This window comes from Hydra vulgaris, chromosome 01, assembly GCF_038396675.1.
Source record: "Hydra vulgaris chromosome 01, alternate assembly HydraT2T_AEP".
NCBI lineage: Eukaryota > Metazoa > Cnidaria > Hydrozoa > Anthoathecata > Hydridae > Hydra > Hydra vulgaris.
In genome coordinates, this window is record NC_088920.1 from 49,704,205 (window position 1) to 49,715,840 (window position 11,636).

The 11,636-nt window shown below is 26.8% G+C and overlaps 1 protein-coding gene across 1 annotated transcript in view; it reads left to right on the forward strand.

The window, feature by feature from the left end:
* The window catches only part of LOC100212150 (major facilitator superfamily domain-containing protein 1), a 53,767-nt gene extending 43,911 nt beyond the window's left edge, over positions 1–9,856 (forward strand). The window contains exons 13-18 of the mRNA XM_065788467.1: positions 7,358–7,455; positions 7,660–7,772; positions 8,345–8,392; positions 8,472–8,526; positions 9,153–9,285; positions 9,474–9,856. Of these exons, the coding sequence (XP_065644539.1) occupies positions 7,358–7,455; positions 7,660–7,772; positions 8,345–8,392; positions 8,472–8,526; positions 9,153–9,285; positions 9,474–9,536 (510 nt within the window). The 3' untranslated portion in view covers positions 9,537–9,856. The remainder of the gene's footprint in view (positions 1–7,357; positions 7,456–7,659; positions 7,773–8,344; positions 8,393–8,471; positions 8,527–9,152; positions 9,286–9,473) is intronic.
* The last annotated feature ends 1,780 nt before the right edge of the window (positions 9,857–11,636 follow it).

Consider the following 11,636-nt stretch of genomic DNA (forward strand, 5'->3'; position numbering starts at 1 on the left):
TTAACTCAAAAAAAAAACGTCTGAGAACAAGCAAGAAAGCATAAAAAATATAGTGTATAAGTTTTTTTTAATTAAACAAATTTTAATTATCTTTTTAATAGAGGTTTTTGTTTATTTTAGTATATTTAAAACCAAAAAAATCTTTTGAAAAGTTTTAAAGGGTATCATATGTTGTTTAGTAAAGCCTGCACACAATATAAAACTGAAAGTAATAAAAACATTTTTTTAGTTAAAACTAAATAGTTATTTCTATGTAGTAATATAATAAGTTAAAAAAAATTTGAAGAAATTAATTTATTCCTGTGAGGATCTAATAATACTTCAGACTTGGTACACATAGGTTTGTGGACAGAATAACAATCAAAACTATTTGAATTTTTTTTTTACAATTTTTTAATAAATTTGTTATTCAATTAAATCTTATTTAATACAGAATAACATAAAATACAGCTAAGTACTAACTAATTTTTAATTTATTCATGTGGTACTTCAGTCTGATTAGCTCAGACCGTTGTCAAATGTAAAATTAAATACAATAAGAGTATCATAAAATAATGTATATGAAAAATGGTTAAGAAGACATTATAAAGTGGAACTGACGTAAGGTGAAAACTAATTTGATATATCAATTATTTTTTTAAAAGAGGTCTCCAATTATTTGATGCTTTAATATTAGCTACTAAAAGTGATAATATTTCTAACTAATTTGAGACCCAAATCTTTTAAGTAGATGAAGCACATTTATTAAAGAATATAGGAACATTTTTCTTATGTAACAAACATTTTATAGTTACAGCTATGATTCAAATGATTAAACTTAAAATGCATTGTCATACTCTTGCTGTCAAGTTCACAAGAATTTTTTTTATTTCCCCAAATAAAAAAAATTTATATTTACTTTATATAGTTCTTATAAACTTCCCAAGTTGAGCTCTTTGTTTTTAACAAAATTAGTATGACCAGCATTTACTCTGTTTTGAGAGATTCAAAACAAATAATGCAAATTTAATTATTTTTTTACTATAGAAATTTCATATCCTGCAATATTAAACAAACAGTTTTGCTCAGCATTACTTAAGACCGTAAAATGTAGGTGTATTCGATAATGACCATTCTATACTTATTCTTTGCTTCAATATTTTTTAGTAAAGGGTAGCAAATTAATTTATTTAAAAATTACTCTTAGAGCAAAAAAAATTAATATGCACACTTTTTCCCCAGCTTATTAAAACTCTCACTCCCTTTTATTTAGTAGAACTCTCACCTTTTTTATTTATTTGAACTCTCACTCCCTTTTATTTATTAGAACTCCCACTCCTTTTTATTTATTCTGAAAGAAAAAATTGAACTTAACATCTCATAAAATTGCTTTTTCTCTTTATAGTGTTAGATTTGCAGATTTGCCTAATTGATTATGTAAACACGTAACATACGCATTTTAACAAAGATGACATTTGTGTTACATTTCTACAGGTGTTTTTTAAAATTTAAGGCTATAATAAAACTTCAACAAATCACGGGGAGATAAGTATGTCAAATATATTAATTCTATCTGTTAGACTTTCATGTAACAATTTTTCTGTTTCAACAAAGAAAATGATCAACATATCCATAGAATAAACAAAGTAAATCACAATAAATTTTTCACAAAAAGCATTTAGTGAAATTCTGTATGTGAGAATGATAATAATGGGTTAAGCCTCCCTTTTAATTTTTAAATAGTTCATTGTATATAATTATATGAACTAAAAGAATGTACAAATTATTACAAGTAATAATAAAAGTACAACAACAATTTGAATTACAACATTGTAACAATACTTAAATAGCTCAAGTAGTTAAAATAAAGATTAACAGTATTTCATTTTGGCTTTTAGAAAATGATAACATTAAGAATTCTTAAATTAATTATAACAGCAGCAGTTATAATTCTTAATGTTCATATCATAACTAATACTTTAGTTAACACATTTTAGCCAGGCACTGTTAAAAGTGCATCTGTATTGCATTGTGTTTTTAAAACAAAAATAAATTTTAAAAAGTTAAAAATTAATAAAACCACAAGTAAAAAATCTTTTTTTTAAGTAAACATCAAATTTTTTTAATTCAATAACACATGTAACAATAAGTTAAGGAAATAACCATTTTATTTGTAAATTATCGTAATTTTTCCCAAATAATTTTCAGTTTTTTTGGTTTTATTTCTTTTCTTTATTTTGTCTATATGCAACCCTCGGAGTTAGGAAAAATAAGGACCCTTCGAGAATGCAACCCTTGGAGTTAGAAAAAATGAGGTCGGTAATAAATTGCCAACCTCAAACTGTTAGAGGTTGGCAAAAAAAATTTGACACAAAGGGGTTACCATAAAACATAGAAACAAGGTCAGCATTTTTTTTGTCAACCTCAAACACTTTTAGGTCGGCATTGCTGAATTCCGACCCTAATTTCAAGGGCTGCTATATGTTATTGTTGGTATTTCTGTATTTTTTACGAATCCTTGAAACAAATATGTGAAATCTTTTTTATTTTGTTTTTATAGTGAGAGAGAGAGAGAAACTATATAAATATATAAATTTAAAAAAATAGGAGAAAATATATAAATAAAAAAACTGTACATATTTTCTACTTTTTAAAGTTATAAAAAAAAAATAGTTTTATAATAAAATTAACTTTAACGTGAACTGCTATTTACTAGCGATAAAGTTAACTTATTAGCGGTTTGGATATTAGTACCCGTTTTACTTTTTTTTTTTTTTTTTTTTTTTTTTTAAATTTTTAATCAGAAAACCGCAACTAAAAGTTTAATAAATATTTAATATAAGAATTTTTAGCGGATAGTTATACATAAGCAATTACGTTGATATATAAATATTTCAATTTAAAAGAAGATCTAAGTATTTTATTTTTTAAATTCTTTATTTCTTTTTCATTTGGAAAGTTACACTGTATTATGTTGTAAAAACATATAATATATATTTATATATTAAATATCATCTATATAAAAATATCAACTTCATTTAAAAATGTTATTTTTTTAATTGTGGTTCTTTCTGATTTTTTTTTTTTTAAATTTACAATTTTTAATGAGAATTTTATTTTCAGGAAAGAATGAAACTTCAATCTTATATAAAGTTTATGATTTTATACTTGTGGTTCTTTATTTTCTAGATAAATTGTATGTATAATTTTATTACAGAATAATAAAATAATTTTAAAAAAAGATAAAAAAATAATTTGATTTAAAATTATTATTTTTTTACCTGCGTTTTTTTTTTTTTTTTTGAAAAAAGATTTCATAACAATTTATTTTTGAAAGGGTTTCTTATGAAAACATTATTTTATAAAAAATCTTTTCTTCGAACTGTTATGGCAGCCTACCCCTAACAACCAGGCATACTTTTACAAATCTAAAACTAGTCTAAAACTATAACAAAAGAACATCCAATCAAAAACAATCACACGTATATCGGCTCTCTGAGTATTTAGGCTATTAACCGTATATTTGTCCAGAAAGTGTGGACTGAAATGTGAGGTGCTGATTTTTTTTTTGAGGCAACTCCTTAAATAACTTATGTTTTGTGTACTTAAGTTTCTTATCTGCTTTCCTCTATATTTGGAAATATAATAGACAGCACCAGGTGTTTGCTATTTGATGTTTCATCTTCTTTAACAAAATAGAAGTTTCTAGAAAAAAATTGTCATACAACTTTTTTGAGTAAATTCACTTTTTTTTAGTTTTAGAAAATTTTGGCACTATTTTGAAAGAATGAAGATCGTTTACTTTAAACTTCAACAACAAAACTATGAAAAAATCCATATCATCTTGCTTGTTCCTTTCATCATATTGTCTTGATTGTTCCTTTGTTAATCTTAAAATTTATTATCGCTTTTCTAACCAATTTTCTATCATGCATTTGATTAATTTTGCTGGAATAAAATGTTAAATAACATGACTAACCTGCGGCATGTTGTAAACAAAAAAAATTGAAACTGCGGCATGTTGTAAACAAAAATAATTGGTTGTATTAATATAATTTTAATACAACCACTGAAAAAAAAATCTCATTTTATCTTTCACATTTATTTTGTGTTTAGTGTTCATGGTGTTGCCTAATATTGTTTAGACACCTTATTAACAAATAACAATAGCTGAACAGATTATTTGATTATTGGCTATTATATCTGAAAAAATATACCAAGGAAGTTTTAAAATCCCCAGCTTTTAAAAAATTTTGTTCTAGTTGGCCATATTCTAGTTAAAGAATATGGACCTAATAATTAGCATTTGAACTAAAGGTTGGTTTGACACACAGATTGATTTTTTCTAAATGTTTTTATTATTTTGTATAAGTTAATAAATTCTTCACATTTTCTTCTAAGATTTAAAGTCGTTAAACCCATTTTTAACTAATCGTTTTTCATGGCTCTGTGTTAAACTCTTTCAATCATTGAAATTTGTTCTAGTTTCAGCAGCTCCATGCTGGAGTCTCAAATTCATAATTACAGGTATATTACAGTCACACATAAGTAGTGTACAAAATTTCCCACATTTTACAATCTCTACTTTCAAAAGCTTTTAATAACCCTATTATTTTTAAAGCTTAGTTAACACATACTTGTGTTTGATGTTTTGGTCTCATATCTGGTTGTACAAAAATATCTTTATCTCTCTTTAATACACTGATAATTTTGTACACTATTTACATTCATAGTGTTTGTTTAAAAATTTTCAAAGAACATTTTGATTGCCAATTCTCATCACTTTACATTTTTTGCAATTAAGGAAAGTCATTTATAAATAGCAAAAACAAAATGGGACCCAAACTGAACCTTTAGGAAAGCACTTGGTTACACGTTCTGAAATTGAATTACCAATAATAACTTTTTGTTTCCTATTTGTAAGAAAAAATCCAATTATATAATTTACTGGTATATACCATATGCTTTAAATCTATAGTTTTCTAGTTTAAGTTATGATCCTCCTTTATAAATTAGTGATATATTTGCAGATCAATGGTAAGTTATGATCCTCCTTTATAAATTAGTGATATATTTGCAGATCAATGGTAAAGAAAACATCCATTATCAAAACTAAATTTGAAAGACATGAATAATTGGTTCAATAAAGCTGTTTGAAGCATGCTTTAAAACAAATGGAATAATTTCATCAAAGCCCATTTCTTTTGATTCATCTATACCTTTTAACATTTTCAGTATTTCCTTGTGACAATATTAGATAGTTTACTGTGATACACCCTTTCGGTTTAGCATAAATGGCAACTCTGCCCCCATATAACTGTTATAGTTAGCCTTCAAGGTTTTTAATTGAATCCAACTTAAACCATATGTGTGTGTGTGTGTGTGTATATATATATATATATATATATATATATAATATATATATATATATATATATATATATATATATATATATATATATATATATATATACACAGTATTGGCCATTAATAACAATCCACCATGGTTTTTTCGATATTATTCGACTTTGATTGATAATAAATCAATGATTGTTTGACTCATTTCAAATATAAAAAGTGTAAATTGATGAGTATCATATTTTCTTTTAAATAAATATAGATTTTCATAAAAGTATCAATCGATGCGCTAATCATCTGCTTTTTTTTAACACTTACCTCATAATCTAAAATATTTATAATGGCCAAAATTAACTATCCACTCTATTATTTCAAAATTCCTTCATAATTGCGTTTGTCTTTGAGTAAAACTTTAAAGTTATTTGCAAATTAATAATTATTGTTAGAGAGTTTTTCTTAAAAATTGTTACAAATGTTTAAAAAGTTTGTGTAAATGAAATATAAAATTTAGCATCTAATTAGCAACTACAACATTTCAGCAATGAAAAAATCAAAATGACTGGAAAAACTATTGATAATATGACAAAATGTAAAATCATAGCTATGAATGAACAAAACATCTCAATGAGAAAAATTGCGAAACATTTAAACACAACACATCCACCTGTTAGCAGAATAATCAACCGATATCATGAATACAAAACAATTGAAAATATTCCGCGTCCTCGAAGACCCACCATTTCAAATGAAAGAAATGAACGTTCACTTATTCGCATAGTGAAAAAAAATAGAAAGTTATCATCTACAGATCTCAGTCGAAAATGGCAGTATGCTTCTGGTGTTGTTGCTAGTGTTCGAACAATTAGAAGAGTACTACAAAAACATAATTACATGTGGCGAGCTGCTTGCAAAAAACCCAGTCTATCAAAAAAACATCAGAAAGCAAGGAAAAACTGGTGCTTAGCTCGAAAAATTTGGCCTAAGAGCATGTGGCACAACATTCTTTTCAGCGATGAAATGAACATTGAGGTTGATTCAAGAAAAAACCGAGTAATGCTGAGAAGAATGCCACATGAAAGAATGCGCCCAGATTGTTCTATGTATAGAAAAAAACAAGGTAGTGGCAGTATAGGTATCTGGGCCTGCATGAACTATGAAGGTGTCGGTTGCTTCAAACTATTTGATGGCAGGCTTGATTCTCAAAGATATTTAGACATTGGATAATTATTTGATGCCTTATATTGACATTTTCCGAAAAGACACAGGAATTATCTTCGAACAAGATAACGCTCCATGTCATACTGCTAAGATTTGCAAGCAATGGTTTGAAGAAAACTACATTAAAGTCATGTCTTGGCTTGCCAATAGTCCAGATCTCAATTGCATAGAGAATTTGTGGTCTTGGTTAGACCACAATCTTGGTAAAATTGAAATAAAAGATCTGGACCAGCTGAAAGAAGAAGTAACAAAATTACTAAATAATGTTCCAAAAGATATTACTAAGAATTTAGTGAATTCCATGCCGAAACGGATCAATGAATGCCTAAAGGCTAAAGGATTGTCAACAAAATACTAATTTTGTTTTTTTTTCATTTTTTGTGTATTATAATTTTTTTTTGTTCTTATAGTTAGTTAATTTTGTTGATGTGGTTTGTTTATTTTGGCCACATTTTTTTTTGATACATATGAACACTTGTTTTCATTTCAATATTTCAGTTATTAATTTTTTTATTTTATTATTACTTTATAATAAATTTATATAGTAATTATTTGATTTATTTGAAGAAAAAAAAATTGAAGAAAAAATCTCTTTTAATTTTTAAAATATGTAATTTCAAACTTATATTCATACTACAATAACATGATGGAATGTTATTAATGGCCAATACTGTATATATATGTATATATGTATATGTATATATGAATGTATATATTGTAAATGATATATATGTATGTATATATTGATATTAGATTAATTCATCTTATATCAATATAATCTTAACTTGAGAACTATATTCCAGGCTATAATGGGGGTTGGATATTCTTTGGTGGCTTGTGCCTTGTGGCCTTTAGTTGCTATGGTTGTTCCAGAATATCAGTTGGGTACAGCTTATGGATTGTAAGTGAATGATATATATTTGCTAAATTTCTTTCCTTTAAATAATATTTATATAAATTTCAATTAATTACGAAAATCTTTTCACATTATAAGTTATATGTGATATAAAATTTATTTTTATGATATAAGAGTTATTTAACATTAGCAATGGTTATTTTCCATAAAATTGTTTTAATTTTGTTTTGTTTTTTCCTTTTTTTTCAGTATGCAGTCTATTCAAAATCTGGGTCTTGCAGTGGTTTCAATCATTGCTGGGCAAATTGTTGATACTAGTGGATATTTAATTCTTGAAGTTTTTTTCCTTGCTTTACTTTGTGGTAATTCTGTAACACTTGTTGAAGTTTACTCCTTCTCATCGCCCTAATATAGATTTTCTATTTGACATCCAGATGACATTTCAAAAGCACATGATATTTGACATACACGTGACATTTGACATGCACATGACATTTGACATGCACATGACATTTGACATGCACATGATATTTGACATGCACATGACATTTGACATGCACATGACATTTGACATGCACATGACGTTTGACATGCACATGACGTTTCACATGCACATGACGTTTGACATGCACATGACATTTGACATGCACATGACATTTGACATGCACATGACTTTGACATGCACATGACGTTTGACATGCACATGACATTTGACATGCACATGACATTTGACATGCACATGACGTTTGACATGCACATGACATTTGACATGCACATGACGTTTGACATGCACATGACGTTTGACATGCACATGACGTTTGACATGCACATGACATTTGACATGCACGTGTCATTTGACACTGAAGTATAGTAATGTAGTTTTTAGTTGCATTGTTTATATATTTGTGTTTACTATTGTTTATATTATTTCTAGTTGCCTTAATATCGACTTTAATATTGTATCTTGTGGATCTTGCAAAAGGTATGTTGTTCAGTATTATTTAGATTATCTTTATTTTTAAAAATATCTTTTTGTTAAGAATATTTGTTTTTTGTTTCAGATGGTTCATTGAACAGAAGTGCATCGGTTAGGAAAAAGTTGTCAGAGAGAAAATTGTATAAGTCTTGTTTTGTTTTTAATAATGATTTTCGTATGTTTGGTACATTGGGTAGAAGAAAGCCTCTTCTTATTAACATAAAACCCGTTCGAATATATTGAAAACCATAAGGAAGACCTTACAAAGATGATGTAAATAAAAATTCTTGCTTTTAATTTTACTTAAATAGTGGTCTCCAACTATTTGAGCCAATTCTCAAATTGTTGTCCCTATTCAATAGTACCAGGGATTTTTTAACCTCCTGATATGTTTGTACAAAATTAATTACAAGAGAATAATCTCTTAAAGTCATAGAATCCTCGGTACTATTGAGCAAGGCAACAGTTTGAGAATGCTTGAAGAACACTATTTAAAAAAATCATAAAATAAAAAGATAATTCATGTTAACGTCATCTTTATGGTTTTCAATATATTCAATTTTGTAACGGTTTTTATGTTAACGGTTTTTGTAATTTTATTTTTCGTCTGATGACGATCTAAACTATATCGATAGATTTTTTAAAAGAAAGGGAAAGTGACTACGCTGCTGTTTTTTATGTTTTACGCCATATTAGTATTAACGTTCAACAAGTAATGTCTCTGAAATAATAATTCTATAAATTATTTTTTTTCTTTTTTACACAGAGAAAAATCTGAATCAAAACCTCTTTTGGAAGATTATTACTCATGTCCTCCTCCTGGCACCTCATCCTCTCCTATTAAACCTAAGTCAGCTCACGATCTTCGTCTAAAGTACCTGTCTAAAATTGGCGGCCCTGTAAGTTGTATATTTGATTATTTAAAGGAGTTGAGTGTGTAATAGGGTTATTGTTGTTATATTTTGCCAAAAAGTTTTTGGAAAGCTATTGCGTGAAACCATTTTTCATTTACTATATTTTAAAACACTATTCTAGTGTCGGTTAAGATTTACATGTTTTTATTTATACTATGTACTTATTTTTTTAGGCTTTTCAACCACCAGAAAACTTCAGAATATCGGCTTTTGTCTTTCCCCACGTTCTTAAGTAACAAACGAGTTACATTTACACATTTAAACTTTGCTTAACGCTGAAACGATTGTGTTACGTAAAAATAAACTTATTAATATTATTATAAACGCTTTGCGCTGAGTATGCATTTTATATGTTTTATAAAAATAAAAGAGTTTAAAATTTTTTCTTGATATGTTTTTCACTTGATAAGTTTTCGTTTTATTTTAAATTTTGCGCTTATTTTATATATTTTTTGATAATTTAGAAATAAAATAATTTCTTTATATATAGGATATATTTTGCTGAAAAATTATTTTGTACAAAATAATCTTGTTCAATTTTAAATTTAACCTTGTCGTTTTTATTTTACTCTACTTTTTCCAATTCTGTGGATTTCATCCATCGATCTTTTTTATCTGAGTTTTATGTAGTAGTTGTGCTAAATTAGTTTTTCCTTGTGGAAAAAAACTAATTTAGCACAACTACTAATTTAGCACTACTACATTTAGCACAAAATTTGTAGCATAAATTTTTTAAATTTCAGAGGGTTCAATTTTTTTTTTTTTAATTTACCAGTGTATAGTAAATACAGTATCCAAATGTTCTTGTTTTCGTCTTGTTTTTATTGTACATTTTGCTTCTTATTTTGGGAAAAAAATATACGAAAGTTTGAAAGATATTGGACCTAAGGAGTCGTAAACAATTGCTAGTCGTTTGTCTGTCTTCAACTATGCTGAACCTGAGACAAATAATTAAAAGCTGCTGACTCATTTTCCTAAATGACCTAAATAAATTGACCCTACTTGATGTGTGCAGTAGTAAAATGACTTTCTGAGATTCTATTTATATTGCTTCTACTTAATGTTGCTCGTCTTGTCGCATCTGTAAAATTGCTAACTGGATCTATAATATCTTCATAGCTGTTTGATTTGCTGCTATCTCCTGATCGTGAATAATATCTCCACTTAGCAGTAATAATAGAAACCTAAACGGTTTCTTAGTAATTTTAGCTGGGTTTCTTATCTCGGGAGGAAATTAAAAATATTTTAAATCACCGTGATTTAAAAGTGTAGTAAGTTTGAAATAGATCTTCCGGCTGTTTTTTTTTACTTTAAAAAATCATATCAAAAAGTTTATCTAAAATTATCATGATTTAAAAAGTAGTTAAATAGTAATTTTATCAACTTGTTACTTTCATAGGCAGGGGGAAAGGGCAAAAATATTCGGTTTTTTTTGTCCTATACGCAATTAACGTAATTTTTGCAAAGCATTTTTATTTAAAAATTATTATTCAACCTTGGTAGAAGAATACGAAATGACAGTTACAGTCAAGTTACACATCGTATTTCAAAATGTAGGCCCTTTCTTCAAAGATTAGTGACAAACACATAAAGCTGTTCGTTGTTTTTTTCAAAAGGAAGCTTTGGAACGTGCTAAAGTATCTGACAACAATCAAAAGGTTTATCTAAAATTATTTATGATTTAAAAGGTTATTTCTAAGTGGCAAAACACCCAATTTGTTATTGATTGGTTTTAAAAATTAGTAATAAGCAATCAAATGTATGAAAAGTATTTGAAAAATGCAGTTGCTAGTTTCAATGAAAAACATTTACCTAATGTTTAATAAACAGTCATATTTTCTAAAAAAATATTTTCATTTAAGTAAATTTTCCTAAATGGTGTGGTTCTAGCAATTATAAAAAGATATTGTTCAACCCTATGATATTTCATTAAACTAAAATTTGGTTCAGCAGGGTTATAGTTTTTTTATATTTCATAAAACTTTAAATATTCATTGACAATTAGTTTTGATTTCATTAAGCGTTAAAATATACATGTTTTGATTATCCGCTGAGTAACTTCAGTTGTGTAACCTCTCTAAATAGCAATCTATGAGTCACACACTGCCTTTCAGAAATATTTACCTGAATCGTATTACCAAACTCTATATGATCCGATTATCCAAAACGCCATTTTAAAACAAATGCAAACAGTTTTATAACTTATTGTTATTATCATTTAAACATTATTGTTTGAAAAAACTTATCTGAGTTAAAAACATGTTGATTTTAGGTAAAAATATTTTTAAGTTAAAACTGGATAATAGTATATTCATGTTAATTAGATATATATTTAT